This window comes from Scyliorhinus canicula, chromosome 13, assembly GCF_902713615.1.
Source record: "Scyliorhinus canicula chromosome 13, sScyCan1.1, whole genome shotgun sequence".
Lineage (NCBI taxonomy): Eukaryota > Metazoa > Chordata > Chondrichthyes > Carcharhiniformes > Scyliorhinidae > Scyliorhinus > Scyliorhinus canicula.
In genome coordinates, this window is record NC_052158.1 from 124944242 (window position 1) to 124969245 (window position 25004).

At 50.0% G+C, this 25004-nt stretch overlaps 1 protein-coding gene across 1 annotated transcript in view; it reads right to left on the reverse strand.

Annotated features, from left to right (window-relative positions):
• Window positions 1-25004, reverse strand: part of prss56 (serine protease 56) — a 77078-nt gene that overhangs the window by 11724 nt on the left and 40350 nt on the right. Inside the window, exons 11-13 of the mRNA XM_038817443.1 lie at window positions 20509-20679; window positions 15534-15627; window positions 1686-1863 (exon numbers count right to left, since the gene is read on the reverse strand). Of these exons, the coding sequence (XP_038673371.1) occupies window positions 1686-1863; window positions 15534-15627; window positions 20509-20679 (443 nt within the window). The remainder of the gene's footprint in view (window positions 1-1685; window positions 1864-15533; window positions 15628-20508; window positions 20680-25004) is intronic.

A 25004-nucleotide genomic window follows, 5' to 3' on the forward strand; every position in this document is an offset into this window, starting at 1 on the left:
TTGGCGTCCTGAATATCGGCTACCTTAGTTGCTGGACTACAAATCCGGTTCCCATTCCCCTGCCAATTTAGTTTAAACCCTCCCGAAGACTACTAGAAAACCTCCCTCCCAGGATATTGGTGCCCCTCTGGTTCAGATGCAACCCGTCCTGCTTGTACAGGTCCCACCTTCCCCAGAATGCGCTCCAATTTGTGACAGTTTGTGACTAACAACAATAACCATTTCTCTAATGAACACTCTGGCAGGTGTTACGCTGGAATAGAAAGAAAGATGAATATGATGGGTTGTGTATCATGATTTAACCAGATTTCCTTCTGCAAAATAGTATTGAAAGATTATTCCAAGTATATTATTCTCGCATTAGCCATACCGTTCACTATGGAAAAGAAACTACAGGGCATTAACCTAATACACGTTTGTACCATAATTAAAAAATGTATTAGATTATTATGTAATGTAATGGCAAGAATTCGATCAGATTTGATTGGATCATATTTCCATAAAAGAGATAGCTTGTTAATGATAACACTCTTTCCTCAGCTATGTATAAAGTATTCCACTAAGTACATACAATCATTCCTGTCCCAGTTGTGAACCTTGCTCAGAGATTGTACATGGAATTATAACATAGAATAATTCCATGAAACTGCACGCTTTTCAGGATGGATGCAGAATTTAGAGTGCTCGAGAGATGATTTACCACCCGGGATCTATAACACAAAGTAAATTAGTGTACTTAGTGTCACAGGCACCGGAGTGTGGTAGACTCGGGAATTTTCACAGTAACTACATTGCAGTGTTAATGTTAACTACTTGTAACACTAATAAATATTATTATCAGGCAGTGTTGGCATTAATTTGTGAAGAGCTGATTGCACTTGACTAATTAAATTAAATTTAGACTAATGTAAATTTTTGAGGAAATCAATTTTAGCATTGATAGTGCAAAACAGCAGGCAACAATTCAGCTGTCATTATAAATCTCTCTTCGTTTTCACCTTCACTGATTTGTTCTTAAGCTATAAGAGTCACTGACAGGACTGCAATTTATAGTTCACACCCTAATTATCCTGAAAAGGTGTGATGGCCCTTCCTCGGCAACCGCATTAGTCTTTACGAGTAGTTTGATACAATTTAGTGACTTGTTAGGCCACTGCTGCAGTCATTGGTCAACTATGTTATTGTGGTACTGGAGTCACGTACAACCAGACTGGGTGTGGATCGCAGATTTTCTTCCCTAAAGCATGGGCGGGAGTTTACTAAATGGGAACAAAGTCCCATAGCGAGCGTGTTTAGCCGCATGTTCCCCGGGCCCTCGCAGTACTGAGAAACACAACGCTATAAAACGGCACTTGTGTCAGGTAGGGGGCCACAGTGGGGAACACATTGCCCCATTTTGTGCACTTTAAAAAATGGTCACGATCTCTGGAGCCCTCGAAGTGAGACCAGCTGTCTCACTTTAATGTGCAGATTTGCTGAGCCCACAGTGGGTGGGATTTACATCGCAACGTCTCGCGAGATCACGTTAGATGTTGCGAGCTGGGTAGATCCCCTACACAAATTTAATATGTTGCCAGTGGCCTATACCTACAATCAGTTTCCTGCCAGTACTCAACATTTGCACTATTATTCATGCGTTTAATATAACTGGAGAGCTGGGATTGCAAATTTCTGTAATGTCATACCTGGAAAAAGAATTGCCTTTCTTTACTGGCTGTACTTTCCTGTTCCTTTTCTTCATCAGCGAAATCCGCAGGCCGAAAGCTTTCCGTGATCTCAGTGAAGTGATTGATCCAGTTGTCCAAATCTGGTCCGATATCTTTGAACAAGGCTTGAACATCTATTGTTCCCATTTCTACAGTTCTTGAAAAGAGAGGAATTCAAGCAAATGAAGTACATGCGTTTTTGTTAAGCACACGGTTACTTACCAAATAGAAACCGTGAGCTATTTTATGATAGACCGAAGGCTACAAAATAAATAATTTATGTACAAGATCGTTAAATTTGCACAAATTATTGCTCAGGAAAGTAACATTTTTGGTGTAAGTTAATGTCAAGCAGACAGATATTGTGTTGGGAGAACAACCTTTCTTTGCTCCCATTGACCTACAAATAAGTTAAAGCATTTCATAGAATGAAAAACTATGGTTGAAAGCATTTTACGACAGCGTGAATGGGCCACTCTGAGGAGCGATTCAGGCCTGTAAATGGGGCCAGCACGGGTGCCACGAGAAGTATGGGAGGTGTGATGCCAGACCGCCGTCGGATGCGCGGGACACGTAAATGACAGGCGCCGTGGCCGAGACCCGCTAGATGGCCGCCACCCGCCGTGCAGCCCCCAGGTTCAGGAACCATGACCTCGATAACTGCTGGACGCGGTCGAGGTGAGGAGGGCAATCCTGTGCCCCAGACGGGGACCCTGCCATCCGAGCAGCACAATCCAGCGTAATTGGAGGGAGCTGGGCAATGCCGTCGGCAGAGTGGGGCACACCCCACGGACCAGCAAACAGTGCCGCAAGAAGATGCACAAACTGACCAGGACAGCCAGGGCGAGTACACAGAGACGTGCCCCTCGCACAACCCCACACCTACACCCACACATGTGAAAGTAGCCTCCCTCCCACCCCCCCAGGAGGACGGCAAAACCCCCCACTCCACCCTCTCACCCCACTGACCCCACTCCACCCCCTCACCCTATTGCCAACCACTGCACCCTCTCACCCCATTCCCCCCACTCCACCCCCTCACCCCATTCCCCCCCACTCCACCCCATTCCCCCACTTCACCCCCTCACCCCATTCCCCCCACTCCACCCCCTCACCCCATTCCCCCCACTTCACCCTCTCACCCCCCTTCCCCCCCACCCCACCCCCTCACCCCATTCCCCCACTCCACCCCCTCACCTCATTCCCCCCACTCCACCCCCTCACCTCATTCCCCCCACTCCACCCTCTCACCCCATTCCCCCCCACTCCATCCCCTCACCCCATTCCCCCCACTCCACTCCCTCACCACACTGAACCCCCACCCCTTCACCCCATTCCACCCCTCCACCTCTCACCGCATTCCTCACCCACTCCACCCTCTCACCCCATTCCCCCCACTCCATCCCCTCACCCCATTCCCCCCTCCACTCCCTCACCCCACTGACCCCCCCATCCCATTCCCCTCACTGCACCCTCTCACCCCATTCCTCAGCCACTGCACCCCCTCACCTCATTCCCCCCACTCCACTCCCTCACCCCATTCCCCCCACTCCACCCCCTCACCCCATTCCCCCCCCACTCCCCCTCCTCACCCCATTCCCCCCACTCCACCCCCTCACCCCATTCCCCCACTCCACCCCCTCACCCCATTCCCCGACTCCACTCCCCTCACCCCATTCCCCCCACTCCACCCCCTCACCCATTCCCCCCACTCTCCACCCTCTCACCCCATTCCCCTCACTCCACCCCCTCACCCCATTCCCTCCACTCCACCCTCTCACCTCATTCCCCCGACTCCACCCCCCCACTCCACCCCCTCACCCCATTCCCCCACTCCACCCCTCACGCCCATTCCCCGACTCCACTCCCTCACCCATTCCTTCCACTCCACCCGCTCACCCCATTCCCCCACTCCACCCCCTCACCCCATTCCCCCACTCCCTGACCCCCTCACCCCATTCCCCCCACTCCACTCCCTCACCCTTTTCCCCCCTCCACCCCCTCACCCCATTCCCCCCACTCCCACCCCTCACCCCATTCCCCCCACTCCACCCCCTCACCCCTTTCCCCCCCTCCACACTCTCACCCCATCCCCCCCATTCCACCCCCTCACCCCATCCCCTCACCCATTCCCCCCCACTCCACCACCTCACCCCATTCCCCCCACTCCACCCCCTCACCCCATTCCCCCCACTCCACCCCCTCACCTCATTCCCCACCCCCTCACCCCATTCCCCCCACTCCACCCCCCTCACCCTTTCCCCCCTCCACCCTCTCACCCCCATTCCCCCCCACTCCTTACCTCACCCCTTTCCCCCCCTCCACCCCCCTCACCCCCCATTCCCCCACTCCACCCCCTCAACCTCATCCCCACCCCCTCACCCCATTCCCCCCCCCCCCCTCACCCCTTTCCCCCCTCCACCCTCTCACCCCATTCCCTCCACTCCACCCCCTCACCCCATCCCCTCACCCCATTCCCCCCTCACCCCATTCCCCCCACTCCACCCCCCCTCACCCCATTCCCCCCACTCCCCCCCCACCCCATTCCCCCACTCCACCCCCTCACCCCATTCCCCCCACTCCACCCCCTCACCCCATTCCCCCCACTCCACCCTCTCACCCCATTCCCCCCAACTCCACCCCCTCACCCCATGCCCTCACCCCATTCACCACCACTCCACCCCCTCACCCCATTCCCCCACTCCACCCCCTCACCCCATTCCCCCCACTCCACCCCCTCACCCCATTCCCCCCCCACTCCGCCTCCTCACCCCATTCCCTCCCTCACTCCACCCCCTTACTCCATTCCCCCCACTCCACCCCTTCACCGCATTCCCCCACTCCACCCCCTGACCCCATTCCCCCCCACTCCATCCCCTCACCCCATTCCCCCCACCCCCCCACTCCAACCCCTCACCCCAGTCGCCTGTCTAACGATACATGCCGTCTTCTGTCTTCCAGAACCTGCCGCCGATGGTCCCAGCCCGTCTGGCGTCCCTCGCCCACAACCAGTGTCAGGTCCGGAGGCCCCAAGGTCCGCACGCCACGGCGGGGAGGGCAGGCGGCAAGGAAGCCCTTCCACCGACACAGAGACACAGGACACTGACACACAGAGGGCAGTGACCCAGGACACTGACACACAGAGGACGGTGACCCAGGACAGTGACACACAGAGGACGGGACCCAGGACACTGACACACAGAGGACGGTGACCCAGGACAGTGACACACAGAGGACGGTGACCCAGGACACTGAGACACAGAGGACGGTGACCCAGGACACTGACACACAGAGGACGGTGACCCAGGACAGTGACACACAGAGGACGGACGCCCAGGACACTGACACACAGAGGACGGTGACCCAGGACACTGACACACAGAGGACGGTGACCCAGGACACTGACACACAGAGGGCGGTGACCCAGGACAGTGACACACAGAGGGCGGTGACCCAGGACACTGACACACAGAGGACGGTGACCCAGGACAGTGACACACAGAGGACGGTGACCCAGGACAGTGACACACAGAGGACGGTGACCCAGGACACTGACACACAGAGGACGGTGACCCAGGACACTGACACACAGAGGACGGACGCCCAGGACACTGACACACAGAGGACGGTGACCCAGGACACTGACACACAGAGGACGGTGACCCAGGACACTGACACACAGAGGGCGGTGACCCAGGACAGTGACACACAGAGGGCGGTGACCCAGGACACTGACACACAGAGGACGGTGACCCAGGACAGTGACACACAGAGGACGGTGACCCAGGACAGTGACACACAGAGGACGGTGACCCAGGACACTGACACACAGAGGACGGTGACCCAGGACACTGACACACAGAGGACGGACGCCCAGGACACTGAGACACAGAGGACGGTGACCCAGGACACTGACACACAGAGGACGACGACCCAGGACACTGACACACAGAGGACGGTGATCCAGGACACTGACACACAGAGGACGGTGACCCAGGACACTGACACACAGGGGACGGTGACCCAGGACACTGACACACAGAGGACGGTGACCCAGGACACTGACACACAGAGGACGATGCCCAGGACACTGAAACACAGAGGGCGGTGACCCAGGACACTGACACACAGAGGGCGGTGACCCAGGACACTGACACACAGAGGACGGTGACCCAGGACACTGACACACAGAGGACGGACGCCCAGGACACTGACACACAGAGGACGGTGACCCAGGACAGTGACACACAGAGGACGGACGCCCAGGACACTGACACACAGAGGGCGGTGAGCCTGACACTGACACACAGAGGACGGTGACCCAGGACACTGACACACAGAGGAATGGGACCCAGGACACTGACACACAGAGGGCGGTGACCCAGGACACTGACGCACAGAGGACGGTGACCCAGGACAGTGACACACAGAGGACGGTGACCCAGGACACTGACGCACAGAGGACGGTGACCCAGGACACTGACGCACAGAGGACGGTGACCCAGGACAGTGACACACAGAGGGCGGTGACCCAGGACAGTGACACACAGAGGACGGACGCCCAGGACACTGACACACAGAGGACGGTGTCCCAGGACACTGACACACAGAGGACGGTGACCCAGGACACTGACGCACAGAGGACGGTGACCCAGGACACTGACGCACAGAGGACGGTGACCCAGGACAGTGACACACAGAGGACGGTGACCCAGGACACTGACACACAGAGGACGGTGACCCAGGACACTGACACACAGAGGACGGTGACCCAGGACAGTGACACACAGAGGACGGTGACCCAGGACACTGACACACAGAGGACGGTGACCCAGGACACTGACGCACAGAGGACGGTGACCCAGGACACTGACACACAGAGGACGGACGCCCAGGACACTGACACACAGAGGACGGTGACCCAGGACAGTGACATACAGAGGACGGTGACCCAGGACACTGACGCACAGAGGACGGTGACCCAGGACAGTGACACACAGAGGGCGGTGACCCAGGACAGTGACACACAGAGGACGGTGACCCAGGACACTGACACACAGAGGACGGTGACCCAGGACACTGACGCACAGAGGACGGTGACCCAGGACACTGACACACAGAAGACGGTGACCCAGGACAGTGACGCACAGAGGACGGCGACCCAGCTGACGGACAGAACGGACAGTGACCCTCAGATGGGGGCGACATAAGGAACATCGGGCTAAGGCTCGATGCAGGAGACCCTTGACTTTGGCTCCGATGCGTCACTGCTGTCTCCCACACCCTCCACCATCTCAGAGACTATCACCTAGGTTGGGAACTTTAGTGATGCGGCTTCTGGGACACCCACTGGTGCGCACCACACAGCCGTACCGGTATAGCAAGTGGAGGTAGGAGCAGCCAAGGGGCCAGACGGTCGGAGGGCAGACCGGCCACAGCAACCGGCTGCCGTCCAGACGGTTCCCGGGTTCCTGGAATTTCCAGACCTACCAATAGATCCGATGCAGTCAGACACCCAGGGATTAGACAACGGGATGACGGCCGGCTTCCAGCTGCTGCAGACTCAGGAGGAGGAATCCATCCACGTCCAGGAGCAGGGAGTGGTTCCGGTCAAGGCTGCCACCCAGGCCGACACCACACGGGTGGCATCCGCGTTGGAGGCAATGGGGCAATGGTGTCGGCCATGGATCAGGTTATGCAAGGCGTGGGGCTTCCTGTGCATGCGCCACCCGTGGCCCAGGACAGGACTGCCCTCTCACAGGCAGCCATGTGCCAGTCTGGCCGAGTTCCAGCACACCATCAGTGAGAGCATCGGCGGCATTGCCCAGATGCTGGCCCAATCTCAGCAGGCCATGGCCCAGTCTCAGCAGGCCATGGCCCAGTCTCAGCAGGCCAAGGCCCAGTCTCTGTAGGCCATAGCCCAGCCTCAGAAGGCCAAGGCCCAGCCTCTGCAGGCCATCGCTGAGAGTATCCGCAGCATTGGCCAGATGCTGGATGGCATCGCACAAGCCCAGAGGAAGGTGGCATAGTCCCAGACAGGATGACCCACTCCCTGGGCTCCATCACAGCTGATGTTAGGACCCTGGTCGATACCACAGCGGGCCTCCAGGACTGACAGCGCCAGGTGTCGGTGGTGCCTCAGGGCCTGTCTCCGCTCACACCCCTGTCCCATAGAGAGGCCCATCGGCCATCGGGCACCCCGAGGGAGGAAGAGGTTCTGGAACACCGCCGCACCTCGGACTTCCCCCATTCCGTCCCTGGTGCATCTGGTGGGCAGTGGGCAGACCACGGTTGCTCCACACCATCAAGCACGCCTGCTGAGCAGCTTGGCCCACCCAAGCTGGGCCGCACCAGGAAACGAGCACCAACGGGGAGCCAAGTCGCAGGGCAGGAGTCTCAGCAATCCGCCTCCACTGCTGCAGTACCATCTGGGGAGGCACAGAAACGTAGGGCCCGTAATGCCAGGAAGTTAGACACCTATTAAGTTGGCACATGTGCAGGGCACAGTTTAGTTATAAGGGCTAGGGCACGTGTGCGTAACCTTTCTAATTAAACTCACTGTTACACCAATGCAAGCTGCTTCTGTGCAATACCTGATGCCAGCGGGGTCGGTTGGGGGACTGGGTGCCACTGTGGTTGAGGGGCAATGGAACGTTGAGCCCCCCCCCCCCCCCCCCCCCCCCCCCGGACGTCCGCGGCACCCCGCAGCCACCGATTCAACATGGCCATGTGATGGAGTGTCCAGCACATTCAGGAACCACCCAGGTGGAGGGTGTGACTGTGGCCATGAGTCAGACAGTGTCTAACGATTTGGAGCTGAAGCTCATCGCAGAGCAGGTTGTCATCATCCTCCATGGCATCGATCACACCCGCTTCCACCAGCAATCGTGTGAGCCCAGCCCGTTGTGCCGAGTGGATGTGTAATAAAGGGGTGTGGTGCTTGTGGTGGTGTGGGAGCTAAGGGTGGTGGGTGGTGTGGGAGGTGCGTCTCATGGGTGTTGTGGGAGGTGGGGGTGCAGGGTGGTGAGGTGGTGCGGTACAGTGGTGCCAATGCCCCTGCTCAGCGAGCCCCATGCCCCCTAATTAGTGAAACGTGTGGCGATCAATGCCTCGCGTGCTCGCTGGCCAAGCCGGTGGCGCTGTGCAGCCTCGCATCCATATCCAGCCCCCATGTTGCATTGATTGCCCATGTCCTGTCGATCCCCCCTCCTCCCCATCCGGAGAGGCGGCCCCTCCCTCGGGCTCGCCCTCTGCCTCCTCCTTCTCCTCCGGCACATCGCCCCTCTGCTACACTACATTGTGGAGGTCACAGCAGACCACAACGATGTGGACGACCCTCTCCGACTGGTACTGGAGGGCCCCTCCAGAGTGGTCCAGGCACCTGAAGCGCATCTTCAGAAGCCCAAAGCATCTCTTGACCACACTCCTGGTGGCTGCATGGGCCTCATTGTAGCGGTTCTCCCGTCGGTCTGTGGCCTCCATATAGGCGTCATGATCCACGACCGCACCAAGTAACCCTTGTCGTCCAGCAACTGGCCCCTCAGCCGGTGGGGGGGGGGGGGGTCCCTCGAACATGGTGGGGATGAGCGATTGTGCCAGGATAAACGTGTCATGTACACTGCCCAGGTACCGGGCGCAGAAGTGCAGGATCTTCATCTGGTGGTCACAGACTACCTGAATGTTCATGGAGTGGGTCCCCTTCTTGTTCTCCGCTGGTGGCCGCACGGCGACATGCACCCCATCGATCGCCCCCCTGTACCATGGTTATCCTGGCCACGACAGCGAATCCCATTGCCCGGGCATCCTGGTGGGCGCGGTCCATGGGGAACTGGATGTACCGGTCCGCGATGTCATACAGGGCGTCCGTCGCTGCACGGATGCACCGGTGCGCCGATGGCTGGGAGATGCCGGACAGATCCCCACTCAGCGACTGGAACGATCCCGTGGCATAAAGATTCAGGGCCACCGTCACCTTGTCGGCCACCAGGAGAGCATGTCCTCCCACTGTTGCAGTGCCAGGTGTGCCATCAGGTGGCAGATGTGGGAGACGGTTTCCAGGCTCATCCGGAGTCTCCTCCTGTATGCCCTATTCGGCAGGTCCTCAAAGGACATGCGGCGCCGGTAGACACGAGGCCTCATCGGGCGCCTCCGCCTCCTTGGCACCACCACCTCCTCCTCCTTTTGCTCCTCATCCACATCGATATCCTCATCCTGTGCCTTGCCCTTGTTGTTGTCGTCCTCCTCCTCCTGCACCCGTCGGGCGGACGGCCCTGCAGCCTAAGCGGGTGCCAGCTGGCCTGCTGCAGCCTGTCCCTCTGTTGCAGGCTGCGCCTCTGTTGCAGCTGCCGCTGCCGCAGCCTCTCTGAGCTGCCTGCACTGATGCTGCCACAGGGCTGCATGCAGGGCAGCAGATCTCACCACGGCGGCCAACATACCTGGATGGTGCCCAAACATTATGATGTTTGGCTGCCTGACGATATTTATTAGCAGGTTAGAATGGCGGCGGCGGCAGGACTTCGGCCTATCTGTGCCGCAGAACCCCAGGAGCCCTGAGAATCGATGAACGGACCCCCTCGGGCGATTCTCTGGGCAGCGCGGTGCCGATCACAATCACGCCATTTTCGCTGGTTGTGAGAATCACGAAACGGCGTCAGACCGGCATCGCGCAAAAAATTGTCACGATTTCCGATTCTCCGAACTGGCTCGGCCTGAGAGAATCCCACCCCCTGTTCTCAGGGGTAGAATTTAGCAGAGTTGACATACAACAGAAATGAACAGGATAGTCGTACTGTCACCACATTCCATTATTATCACCATGATAACAAGTGGTTACCATGTGGGCGTTTTACAGAAGCTCTAACACCACAAAGAGAAATGATAGCTTTGCCATTGAACCTAACTGGGGTAACAATTATCAATCTGTGTAACAATTATCAGTCCGTGTTGAATGAGCTGGGTAACAATTATCAGTCTGTGCAACAATTATCAGTTTGTGTTGATTTAGCTGGGGTAACAATTATCAGTCTGTGTTGAATGAGCTGGGTAACAATTATCAATCTGTGTTGAATGAGCTGGGTAACAATTATCAATCTGTGTAACAATTATCAGTCTGTGTTGAATGAGCTGGGTAACAATTATCAATCTGTGTAACAATTATCAGTCTGTGTTGATTTAGCTGGGGTAACAATTATCAGTCTGTGTTGATTTAGCTGGGGTAACAATTATCAGTCTGTGTTGAATGAGCTGGGTAACAATTATCAGCCTGTGTTGATTTAGCTGGGGTAACAATTATCAGTCTGTGTTGATTTAGCTGGGGTAACATTTATCAGTCTGTGTAACAATTATCAGTTTGTGTTGAATTTGGTGGGGTAACAATTATCAGTCTGTGTTGAATGAACTGGGTAACAATGATCAGTCTGTGTAACAATTATCAGTCTGTGTTGAATGAGCTGGGTAACAATTATCAGTCTGTGTAACAATTATCAGTCTGTGTTGATTTAGCTGGGGTAACAATTATCAGTCTGTGTAACAATTATCAGTCTGTGTTGAATGAGCTGGGTAACAATTATCCGTCCGTGTAACAATTATCAGTCTGTGTTGATTTAGCTGGGGTAACAATTATCAGTCCGTGTAACAATTATCAGTCTGTGTTGAATTTGCTGGGGTAACAATTATCAGTCCGTGTAACAATTATCAGTCTGTGTTGATTTAGCTGGGGTAACAATTATCAGTCTGTGTTGATTTAGCTGGGGTAACAATTATCAGTCTGTGTTGAATGAGCTGGGTAACAATTATCAGTCTGTGTTGAATGAGCTGGGGTAACAATTATCAATCTGTGTAACAATGATCAGTCTGTGTTGAATGAGCTGGGTAACAATTATCAGTCTGTGTTGAATGAGCTGGGGTAACAATTATCAATCTGTGTAACAATGATCAGTCTGTGTTGAATGAGCTGGGTAACAATTATCAGTCTGTGTTGATTTAGCTGGGGTAACAATTATCAGTCTGTGTTGATTTAGCTGGGGTAACAATTATCAGTCTGTGTAACAATTATCAGTCTGTGTTGAATGAGCTGGGTAACAATTATCCGTCCGTGTAACAATTATCAGTCTGTGTTGATTTAGCTGGGGTAACAATTATCAGTCCGTGTAACAATTATCAGTCTGTGTTGAATTTGCTGGGGTAACAATTATCAGTCCGTGTAACAATTATCAGTCTGTGTTGAATTTGCTGGGGTAACAATTATCAGTCCGTGTAACAATTATCAGTCTGTGTTGATTTACCTGGGGTAACAATTATCAGTCTGTGTTGATTTAGCTGGGGTAACAATTATCAGTCTGTGTTGAATGAGCTGGGGTAACAATTATCAGTCTGTGTTGATTTAGCTGGGGTAACAATTATCAGTCTGTGTTGAATGAGCTGGGTAACAATTATCAGTCTGTGTTGAATGAGCTGGGGTAACAATTATCAATCTGTGTAACAATGATCAGTCTGTGTTGAATGAGCTGGGTAACAATTATCAGTCTGTGTTGATTTAGCTGGGGTAACAATTATCAGTCTGTGTTGATTTAGCTGGGGTAACAATTATCAGTCTGTGTAACAATTATCAGTCTGTGTTGAATGAGCTGGGTAACAATTATCAGTCTGTGTTGATTTAGCTGGGGTAACAATTATCAGTCTGTGTTGATTTAGCTGGGGTAACAATTATCAGTCTGTGTAACAATTATCAGTCTGTGTTGAATGAGCTGGGTAACAATTATCCGTCCGTGTAACAATTATCAGTCTGTGTTGATTTAGCTGGGGTAACAATTATCAGTCTGTGTTGATTTAGCTGGGGTAACAATTATCAGTCTGTGTTGAATGAGCTGGGTAACAATGATCAGTCTGTGTAACAATTATCAGTCTGTGTTGAATGAGCTGGGTAACAATTATCAGTCTGTGTAACAATTATCAGTCTGTGTAACAATTATCAGTCTGTGTTGATTTAGCTGGGGTAACAATTATCAGTCTGTGTAACAATTATCAGTCTGTGTTGAATGAGCTGGGTAACAATTATCCGTCCGTGTAACAATTATCAGTCTGTGTTGATTTAGCTGGGGTAACAATTATCAGTCCGTGTAACAATTATCAGTCTGTGTTGAATTTGCTGGGGTAACAATTATCAGTCCGTGTAACAATTATCAGTCTGTGTTGATTTAGCTGGGGTAACAATTATCAGTCTGTGTTGAATGAGCTGGGTAACAATTATCAGTCTGTGTTGAATGAGCTGGGGTAACAATTATCAATCTGTGTAACAATGATCAGTCTGTGTTGAATGAGCTGGGTAACAATTATCAGTCTGTGTTGAATGAGCTGGGGTAACAATTATCAATCTGTGTAACAATGATCAGTCTGTGTTGAATGAGCTGGGTAACAATTATCAGTCTGTGTTGATTTAGCTGGGGTAACAATTATCAGTCTGTGTTGATTTAGCTGGGGTAACAATTATCAGTCTGTGTAACAATTATCAGTCTGTGTTGAATGAGCTGGGTAACAATTATCCGTCCGTGTAACAATTATCAGTCTGTGTTGATTTAGCTGGGGTAACAATTATCAGTCCGTGTAACAATTATCAGTCTGTGTTGAATTTGCTGGGGTAACAATTATCAGTCCGTGTAACAATTATCAGTCTGTGTTGAATTTGCTGGGGTAACAATTATCAGTCCGTGTAACAATTATCAGTCTGTGTTGATTTACCTGGGGTAACAATTATCAGTCTGTGTTGATTTAGCTGGGGTAACAATTATCAGTCTGTGTTGAATGAGCTGGGGTAACAATTATCAGTCTGTGTTGATTTAGCTGGGGTAACAATTATCAGTCTGTGTTGAATGAGCTGGGTAACAATTATCAGTCTGTGTTGAATGAGCTGGGGTAACAATTATCAATCTGTGTAACAATGATCAGTCTGTGTTGAATGAGCTGGGTAACAATTATCAGTCTGTGTTGATTTAGCTGGGGTAACAATTATCAGTCTGTGTTGATTTAGCTGGGGTAACAATTATCAGTCTGTGTAACAATTATCAGTCTGTGTTGAATGAGCTGGGTAACAATTATCAGTCTGTGTTGATTTAGCTGGGGTAACAATTATCAGTCTGTGTTGATTTAGCTGGGGTAACAATTATCAGTCTGTGTAACAATTATCAGTCTGTGTTGAATTAGCTGGGGTAACAATTATCAGTCTGTGTTGATTTAGCTGGGGTAACAATTATCAGTCTGTGTAACAATTATCAGTCTGTGTTGAATGAGCTGGGTAACAATTATCCGTCCGTGTAACAATTATCAGTCTGTGTTGATTTAGCTGGGGTAACAATTATCAGTCCGTGTAACAATTATCAGTCTGTGTTGATTTAGCTGGGGTAACAATTATCAGTCTGTGTTGAATGAGCTGGGTAACAATGATCAGTCTGTGTTGAATGAGCTGGGTAACAATTATCAGTCTGTGTTGATTTAGCTGGGGTAACAATTATCAGTCTGTGTTGAATGAGCTGGGTAACAATTATCAGTCTGTGTAACAATTATCAGTCTGTGTTGAATGAGCTGGGTAACAATTATCAGTCTGTGTAACAATTATCAGTCTGTGTAACAATTATCAGTCTGTGTTGATTTAGCTGGGGTAACAATTATCAGTCTGTGTAACAATTATCAGTCTGTGTTGAATGAGCTGGGTAACAATTATCCGTCCGTGTAACAATTATCAGTCTGTGTTGATTTAGCTGGGGTAACAATTATCAGTCCGTGTAACAATTATCAGTCTGTGTTGAATTTGCTGGGGTAACAATTATCAGTCCGTGTAACAATTATCAGTCTGTGTTGATTTAGCTGGGGTAACAATTATCAGTCCATGTAACAATTATCAGTTTGTGTTGATTTAGCTGGGGTAACAATTATCAGTCTGTGTTGATTTAGCTGGGGTAACATTTATCAGTCCGTGTAACAATTATCAGTCTGTGTTGATTTAGCTGGGGTAACATTTATCAGTCCGTGTAACAATTATCAGTCTGTGTTGAATTTGCCTGGGTAACAATTATCAGTCTGTGTAACAATTATCAGTCTGTGTTGATTTAGCTGGGGTAACAATATGAGTCTCCGGATCACCAGAGAAGGAAGGGGAAAACCCATTTGAGATTTATCTCCTATCACTATTCAATGACCTCAGATGGAAAGTAAGTCTGTGTGAACATCATAAAAGGACGCAGGAACATAACAAACAGGAGCTGGGGAAGGTATATGTCCCTTAGAACCTGCTCTTCCACTCAATGAGATTAGGGCTATCTCAGCTCCTTTCTCATCCTATTCTCCTTGAACCACTTTAGAATCCAACAAGATCAGGCTCTGCTCTGATGTCCCACAAGATTAAATAACCTACTGACATCCACCATTTAGGTGAACACATAAGGAAATCCCTTTGGGTCAAGTAGAGGAGAGCAGGGCGGCACAGCGGCACAGTGGTTAGCACTGCTGCCTACTGACCATGGTTTGATCCTGGCCCCGGGTCACTATTTGTGAGGAGTTTGCACATTCTCCCCGTGTCTGCATGGGTTTCACTCCCACAACCCAAAGATGTGCAGGTTATGTGGATTGGTGACACTAAATTCCCCTTAATTGGAAAAGAAAAAAATAATTGGGTACTCTAAATTTATTTTTTAAAAATAGGTTGAGGAATGCACCCAACAACCACACAGCCCTACATACCCCAGCATAGGTCAGCACCTTCAGGAGAAGAGATAAATTAAATTAGAGGTGGTTCGGGAAGAATAAGATTTGCGATTAGTTGAAAATTGTGCTCACCTGTTGCTGATATTGTGTTGAACATCTGACGCTAAATGAGTCTCTGGGGACCGCCCATATCTTTCTTCTTTCAGTCCAGTTCTTTGTATCTGTTCTTTTAATTGTTAAAATGTATACATTAATTAATCAATCAAACTATTATTTCTCTTAATAAACTTCATAGCAATAACTGGGAGTTGAAAATAGATTCGATTTTGAATGGTGACCGAGTAAGAAACACTATTATTATAAATAAGAACCCACTTCTTCTGCTCAGCACAAATGCCAATGGAATTGCTGCTGGATCTAACTTCCACTGAGCAGATTGATGCTTCCTGACCAGTTCCTGGGTCACAGTCACTTATTTAATAGCCACCTGCCTCTGAGCAGCGGGAAGGTAGAATTTGATTTTCAAATTGCTCCAAACGGCAAGGCTGGGGCGATAAGATGATCTGCCCACGATTGATTCAATTGTTTTGGGGGAATTGAAGAATTATATCCTTGTCTCCATTATCCATAGCAACTGTGGTGAATGTGATTCACACTATATATAGTTGCCAATATCACTCCATGTATATATGTTCGTTATCTACCCGTTGTAAGATCAATGCTGTATATAGTTGCCAATATAACTCTGTGTATATATGTTCACTATCCACCATTGTAAGTGCAGTTGCACTATCCGACCACCAGGGGGAGTTGCTCTGGGAGTACGTGAGAGTTTGTACTGGGCTCCTCGCTTGGCTCCGCCCAGGACTCCTCCCCCTGGGACCGATGTATAAAGATCAGTGCCTTAGAGATAGCCTGCAGTTCATCTGCAGTTCAACGACGAATAGGCTGGCTCTGTTGTAAGTGTATTAATGCCTCTGTTCACATCCAACTACACGTGTTCGCTGAATTGACGGTTCCATCAGCAACATCGCCCCCCCCCCCCCTCCAGAAATCCTTGCCCCCAGCATTGTGGAGGCACAAATGATGGGACTTGCATCTTATGATGTGTTCCCATTATTTCCTCTGGTCAAAATGGCCTTCACATTAACTGAGAGGGGGGAGAGGGCTGTCAAGGAGGGAGATGAAATCTGTGCACTATTATCTTCACCTGCTGAGGGGGAGGGAGGATGCTTCATTAACATATTTAAATTAATCCCACACAATGCATTTTGGGGTATGATGTGCATTTACTACTAGTGCACACGGTCCCAGCCATCAGGAAACTCAACTGCTTAAGGGAGCTGACAGCTGCTGCTCCACAAGGTAAGTGCATCTTTCAGTATTCTTTGTGCTCCAGCATTGGAGCAACATTGCTTTCCCCAGCCCCCTCAGAAAGCTTTTTGGCCTCCTCTAGCCCTGATCATCAATAAGATTGTAAAAACATAATAAATTACGAGCAGGAGTACGTCATTTGGCCCCTTGAGCCTGATCCACTATTCAATAAGATAATGGCTGATTGGATTGTGGCCTTATCTCCACTTTCCTGCCTGTCCCCCATAAACCTCAACTTCCTTGTTGATCAACCGTCTATCGACGGGGGGGTCACGTGATGTGAGCATGGGAGTGACTGCATTTTCAGGGGCTCCAGCTCTGCGCACCTTTTCTTGGGATGCATGGTTTGTGCTATACCCCGATAAATGTTTGCTCGATATCCTTACAAGAAAGATCCAAGACAAAATACTAAGATCCTTGTTTGTCTGTGGCGGCTGGAGTAGGCTGGGTTGGGGCCCTGCTTGTAGTTGGTACAGATGCTGCTGAGTGGACTTTTGGCTTTGGCTTGGCTTGGCTGTGCTGTGTGCATCGAATCATGGCTGCCAACAAAGATGTCATCCTGGCTGAAAGACTCGGCTGAGGTGCAGGTTGTCAGAACTCACGTCCATGAATTGCAGGGTACTTTTATGGAGGTGTTGGAGGCGCACAAGGAAGTTCTTGTACTTGAGAGAGCACTGTCCCTCCTGGAGGCCCACGTCCGTACAGTTGAGTTCCTGTGGCATGGCTTGGCGTCCATCCTGATGGGGTCGGGAGATGGAGAGAGGAGGGCTGAAAGGGGTATAGCACTGGGCCTGGTCCTCAGTGACAGGTGGTAGAAGAGCTCCCGAGTGAGTTTTAAGATTGGTTATAGCAAGGCTATAAAATGCGACTCGCATTTCTTAAGGAGGCTGAAGGGGAAAACACACAGCCCAGGCTGCACATAGTCCCGTTATGTACACTGTGGAGCTCTGCTCGCCAAAACTCTAGTGTAGCGAGAGATCTCTGAGGCCCCGAACCTATCCCCCAAGCCCTAACTCACTATGGGAGGGTCCCCGGAACTAGCTACTCAGTCTAACATGCAGATTTGCCAAATACTGATCTCGCCAACAATGGGCATTTGATCTTGCGAGGTGTGGCGAGCCAGGTAAATCGCGGAAAATGCCTCACCAGGCATCTATCGGCCGTGTTGCAGTGCCATTCGGGCGGGTTGCTGGTAGGTCTCACCCTTGGGCTTGTTGCTGCTGGTCCTCCCTGCATTATATTTTGACTCTATTGATGCTGATTTTGTTGCGGGTCTGCATGGGGGTTAGACTGCAATGTGGATGTGCTTGTACATCCCCCTTAGTGCTTGAATTTTCATAGACTTTCTTTGGTTTGGTAGCGTTGGGTATGATATATCCGTTCTTGGCTTTTGCATGTGTGCAGTTGGGTTTGATATCTGACACAGATACCTGGGTTGGGTCACTGATGCCTGCGGTGCTGCAGGAGTCCTGGGGATTGTCTGTTGCTGTGCGTCAGATCTGGCTGCGAGTAGTGCAGCATGGGAGCTGCGCACCGTCCTGCCATGTCATATTTTATGACTTTATCATGTTCTTCCTTTGGTTTCTGGTGGAGTCGCAAGATTATTTGGTTTTGCCCAGTGAGCCAGCCGTGATGCCGTTCTCCTGTTCCATTCTGCGTCCATGCTGAGGCTTTCTTCCCGCTATCCTTATATATGGTATTATTTAGTAACATTGTGGGTCTCTTTCTAAAGTGTAAAATTCCAAAATATCTAAATAAATAAAAGGTCTGTTCATCACAGCCTTGAATATATTCAATAATCCAACCTCCCCTGTTCTCTGGGAATGAGAACTTCACAGACTAACTACCCTCTGAGAGAAGACACCTGTTCACCTCAGTCTTACCTGGAAGACACCAAACTGCACTCACGAGTTCTAGATTCCCTCGCAAGGGGCAAATCCTTTACCCTGTCAAGCCCCCTCACAATCTTACATTTTTCAAAAAGATCATCTCTTATTCTCCTAAACTCTAATGATTAGAAGCCCAGCCTGCTCAACTGTCATCCCAGGAAGCAGCCTAGTGAATCTTCTCTGAACTGTTTCTGAGGCAAGTATATCCCTTCTTCAGTAAGGAGACCAAAACTGTACACAACACTCTAGGTGCGGAATTCTCCGGCTCCCCACTCCACCCCCACAGCGAGTTTTCTCACGGCGGCTTCCTGCGGAATCTTCCGGTCCCACCCAAGTCGGTGGCGAATTCCATTCCTCGCCCTAGCAGGAGATTAACTTTGGTAGCACTGGAAGATCCTGCCAGTGGGAAGGGCTGGGGTATTGCATCCTAGATGTGGTCTCGCTGCCCTGTCCAGTAGTAGCAAGACATCTGTACTTTTCTACTCTCATCGCCCTTGAAATAAAGGCCAATTGATTGCTGTGTCTGCATGCTGATTCATGTATAAGGTCAGCGGACCCCGCCCCCCCATCCCCACAACAACATCAGTCCAATCAGGCATTTTCCTCCCGGCCCCCACAAGCCATGATTGCCGATCTCCCTCCGGCCCACCCAATGGCCTTGCAATCCCAGCCTCCTGCTGCCATTGTATTTTCTGGTTGCCTGGTCAAGACTGGCCATTTGTCATGTTGCTGGGCGGGAAATAACCTAGTCACCCAATCATCCAAAACATTCAGTTTCTTAAAAAGTTTCCGAAGAGATCTCAGATGGAGAGAAGATTAAGAAGATCCTGCCGTTTGGTTCTTTAGGACTTCCCATTTTTGGCCTCACCCACATCATCCCGTAAATATCAGGGCCAGATGTACTATTGGCTGGGCATCAGTCTCCAAACCGTCTTGAATAATGGAGTGGGATTTGCAATTTTCTAATGTAAAAGCACAATTCCTGGATCCAGGGAATGCTGGACAATAACGGTCACATCTGCAATTTTCTGACCTGTTTCCTTTAATAGCCACAACAAAAGAGGGACGCATTTATAGCATGCCTTTCATGACCCCCCAAGCCATTTCAAAGTGTCTTACATCCAATTAAATCCTTTTGAGGTGTAGCTGGAGTGCAGGAAAACTGGCAGCCAATTCATACGTCACTGCCGAGCAAAATTACGGAACTCTTCCCCCTAATAGCACTGGGGTTGTACCTACACCACACAGACTGCTGCAATTCAAGTAGGCAGCTCACAATGGCAATTGGGGATGAACAGTAAGCGTTGGCCGAGCCTACAACCCCTGAATGAATGGGAAAAACTGTCTTCAAGTAATTTTTTTGGTTGTGCACAAAAATAAGGTGCAAAATTGGACGAAAAACTAAGATGAACTTTGATAACCCCCGTAGTGATCTCTGTATATGCAAATACATGATTAGTTAATGCGCAGTCAGTACAGTCAGATGATCACTAGATGGCAACACTAACAGGGACTATATAAGCAGAGCTCAAGCAGTTTTCCCGCCCTTCTTATTCTTCTCTTTGTGTGTGTTGCAGCTAGAAGATAGAAGTGTGACCAGCTCAGAGTGCAGTGTATTATATTCATTATCAATTTAAATCAATCTTAGTTCATTCTACTATTTGTGAAAGTATTAAAGTAAAGAACTCACACAAGTATATTATTTTGTTACTCAATAAATAACTTGTCATCAACTGGAAGACTTTGACTGTTTATCATCAAGTTAAGTAGAACTCGGCTAGACAAATGAGTAGCATATATATTACACCCCTGTAATATAACAACCCCCATGCTTGATGGTGTACCTCTGTCATGCTTTGAGAGATGCTGTTCTTGGGATGGGAAAATGTTTGTGTAAATTTCCTCCATGAATTTAGGGATTGTCTCGGTGAAGAAGGAGAAACTAGCTTGACTGCGGATAAATTCTTCCACCGGGTGAAGCAGGTCCAGCAGATTCTGCAGGAATGTCCTGAGCTCTGTGAAGTATAAAGAAGTCAAGTGACAAGAACATCAGAAGAATACTACTGCTAACAATGATTTCAAATAATTACCTGGGTTTTGTCACTATTTTTTTTTTTTTTAGAACAGTACAGCACAGAACAGGCCCTTCGGCCCTCAATGTTGTGCCGAGCAATGATCACCCTACTTAAACCCACGTAACCCGTATACCCGTAACCCAACAATCCCCCCATTAACCTTACACTACGGGCAATTTAGAATGGCCAATCCACCTAACCCGCACATCTTTGGACTGTGGGAGGAAACCGGAGCACCCGGAGGAAACCCACGCACACACGGGGAGGACGTGCAGACTCCACACAGACAGTGACCCAGCCGGGAACCGAACTTGGGACCCTGGAGCTGTGAAGCATTGATGCTAACCACCATGCTACCGTGAGGCCCCTTTTGTGAAAATAAGCTTTTATCATAGAATATCTAAAAGAACATTCTAAACTATTTCCAAATGTTCATTACTGAAAATACGATGATATTCACATTTTCTACGTAGATCATATTGCACTCTATGGGCTGTTATACCTGTTATATTTACTGTGTACATTCAATGTGAGTCCTACAGCCAGGCAGGTTCGAGACAACTTCCAGCCCCTTCGTGCTGAAAGGCCTTAGGCAGCAACCTAACCCCATTGCACCTCTGAGGCGGTTGTCCCAAGCTTTATTGGATCCCTCAGCACGTTGTCCTGGACCTTGGACTGTGCCAGTCTGCAACACCCAACTATGGACAACTCTGCACTGAAAGACAAACATGTTTCAGGCAAACCAAAGAGATTCACTGAGTTAATGATCTCCAGATGAGGTTAATGTTTGTCTTGGTGTGCATCCCTGGGAACAGCCCACTGAAAACAGAATCCTGTGTCAAGGAGTTATTTAGGATGAACCTCGAAAAAAATCACTGCATCTCTCTGCAGACATTCTTTATAAAGGTGCATTCCAGAAAGAGGTGGACAACTGTCTTCACCCTGCAGCAGGCGGTGGCATCGTCCATGTATAGGGAGGCTTCACACTTCGAGGGCAATGTGTGGAGGGGTGAAACTCTGGGCATGTAGGAACGTTGTGATGAGGAGGGTCTTTCTCATCACCAGCCAAGCTATGCTTGGAGCTTGTTTGAAAGTTCTGGCGATGCGGCATTCTGCCAAATGAATTTGACAGTCTGCTCAGGAAACCATCCAACAGATTCACCATCTCCTTGTCCCACAGGGCCTCTCGGATATTACGTGCAGGCCATTGACTGATGGAATTGTGGTCAAAGGTGTTTCTCTGCATAAAGCTTTCCATGAGGGATAAATGCTACAACATGGTGGAACGAATTGAGGCATCCACGGCAACATGGCCAAACTCATCCTTCGCAACACCAAGGACAGGTGGATCCTCAGCACCCAGTGTCAATTAGTGTTTACATACCGAGGGTTTAAGGGGGACTTGAAACAATTGCACACTCAGGTGGCCAACAAGATGAGAGTGATGTTGGGTATGTTTTCTCCCCCTGCATCAAGAGATTTTTACATTGTGTCTCTGCAAACGATGACCATTTACGGCCTCCAGATAAAGCGGAAGATGGTTTGGGTGATCACCATGGCGCAGCGGTGAGGAATGGGTCAGGCCTGTGCCACCAGAGTGCTTCAAACCCTAACGGCATGTTTTTACCCATAATGGAGAGGGAGCGTTCCCCACTCCCCCCCTCCCCATGCCCACTTTTTGTTTGATCATTGCTATTCACTTCTCTCAGTTTCTAGGACATGCCCTGGTTCTTCTGAACTATATCCCCAACAACATCAGGCAGTCTGACTTCACGGCGAAGGGGGCAAAGGATCATTCAGCTCAGTTCCCAGGGAGCATGGTGTTGCTTTTGTCATGATTCACCTTGCCCCCCCCCTCCCCCCAACCATCCGAGGCCAATTCAAACTGGATACTGCTGCTCATTAATCTGTGCACCAACAGCAGATCGGAGCAGACGATGGTGACATTGTCTGTGCACTAGGAGGCTTTGACCTGATTGCTCCACTGCCTAGGATTGGCATTCCTCTAATGTTCAAATCCTGCCTGATAGCATGTCAATTGGATCCCACTTGTGATCTGAACTGGCTACTCCGTCCTGTGTATGTTACCAAATACGGTCTCCTCCATTCTGTTCAGAGGTGGACTGAAATATGTGCTGAGACAAGGCCAGGCACAAAACGTTGAGCTCATTTATTTCACAGAAAATGAACCTCCAGACTAAGACACAGAAAATTCCATTTACATTGCTCAATTTCACCACTATGCTTGAAAAATTAGGGAAAAAAATAATAAACTGTATTCTCTATCACTTTCATGGTGTGACTTTCTTGTTTATTTTCATCATTTTTCTTTCTTGGCAACTTTAAAATAGATCCTTCATATTCTTGGCCGACCTGGGTGTACAATACACATTCTCTTATTTGAAGGCTGACTTTCCGTGGGACCCTTCATCTGTTTTTATTGTGTTCCCATCATTAGTATGGATGTGTTGCTCACTTTCTCTCCATTAATGGTTTACTATCCCTATCTGTAAAGCGCTGCGGCCCCCCCCCCCCCCCCCCCCCCCAAACTCCCCGGCACTCGGGGTGTAGATTGAATGCTACACAGATACCTGCTTAATTTGATTCCCAAGAAATGTCACCTGTGAACCAGTTCTCCACATTTACTCTGCTAACTCCACTTCTGTTCTCCTGGCACCCGGCTCGCAGGCCTGGATATTAACTGGGGGTGGGTCACAGAGGAGGCAGCGGTACGGGGGCAAGGGGGCGGAGAGGTGGAAATTCAAAAGGGAAATGTCCTGAACCCCTATCTTTCTCCTTGACAGCTTTCCCACCCACTGGGCCGGTCAACTCAATTGACAAGCTTTGCTTCCAGTCGAGTGGGAGGAGAGGAGCAGCAAGTAGGCCCGATCCCCAAATCCAGGGACAGACTAGACCAATCTTGGGGCAAGTGTATGGGGCGGAGGTGGGGCGGAGGTGGGGGGGGGGGGGGCTGCGGGGTGCCGGGGGGGGGGGGGTCGTTCAAGCCCCGACCTTCGGGTGTTTGTATGAGGGGTCTGATGGGGTGTAGGGAGCTTGGTGAGATGGGGCAGTGGGAAGTACTCCTGCTTTTTCTGGTCAAGAAGCAGCGCAGTAAAGACACGTGTCATCTCTCCGAAACTGTCTGTGCTTCCCTTCAGCTGGCTGCCTGCCTCTGGGTCAGTTAGCTCATTTGGCTGGCTGACTGGTTCATAATGCGGACTGACACCAACAGCGTGGGTTCAATTCCCGTTCCGGCTTAGGCTATTCATAAAGGCCCCACCTTCCCAACCTTGCCACTCGACTGATATGTGGTAACCCTCAGGTTAAATCACCAGCAGTCATCTCTCTCTCGAAGTGCGAGAGCAGCCTATGGTCCTCTGGGAATATGTTAAGAGCCCATGGTGTTAAGGGTAAGATACTGGCATGGATAGAGGATTGGCTGAATGGCAGAAGGCAGAGAGTGGGGATTGTGGTGAATGTATTACTGCTACCATTCACCATTGTATTGCATTACATTATATTGTATTATGTTGATGCCCTTGTTGGCTCCGCCTGTGGCTCCGCCCCCTCAGGGGAGGTATATAGATCTGCAGCCTGGAGGCGACACTCAGTACAGAGCAGATCTAGCTGATTAAAACCACTGTTCACTTCAACTCTTCGTCTCGTGTCAATTGATGGTCACATCAGGGATCAAGGGGTCTTTTTCCGGATGGCAGCCGGTGACTAGCGGTGTGCCTCAGGGGTTGGTGTTGGACCACAACTTTTCACAATATACATTAATGATCTGGAAGAAGAAACTGAGGACACTGTTGCTAAGTTTGCAGATGATACAAAGATATGCAGAGGGACAGGTAGTATTGAAGAAGCAGGGAGGCTGCAGAAGGACTTGGGCAGGCCAGGAAAATGGGCAAATAAGTGGCAGATAGAATACAATGTGGAAAAGTGTGAGTTATGCACTTCGAAAGGAAGAATGGAGGCATAGACTATTTTCTAAATGGGAAAAGGCTTAGGAATCAGAAGCACAAAGGGACTTAGGAATCCTAGTTCAAAATTCTCTTAAGGTTAACGTGCAGGTTCAGAAAGTTAGGACAGCAAGCGCAATGTTAGCATTCATGTCGACAGGGCTAGAATACAAGATCAGGGATGTACATCTGAGGCTGTGTAAGGCTCTGGTCAGACCCCATTTGGAGTATTGTGAGCAATTTTGAGCACCATACCTGAGGAAGGATGTGCTGGCCTTGGAAAGGATCCTGAGGAGGTTCACA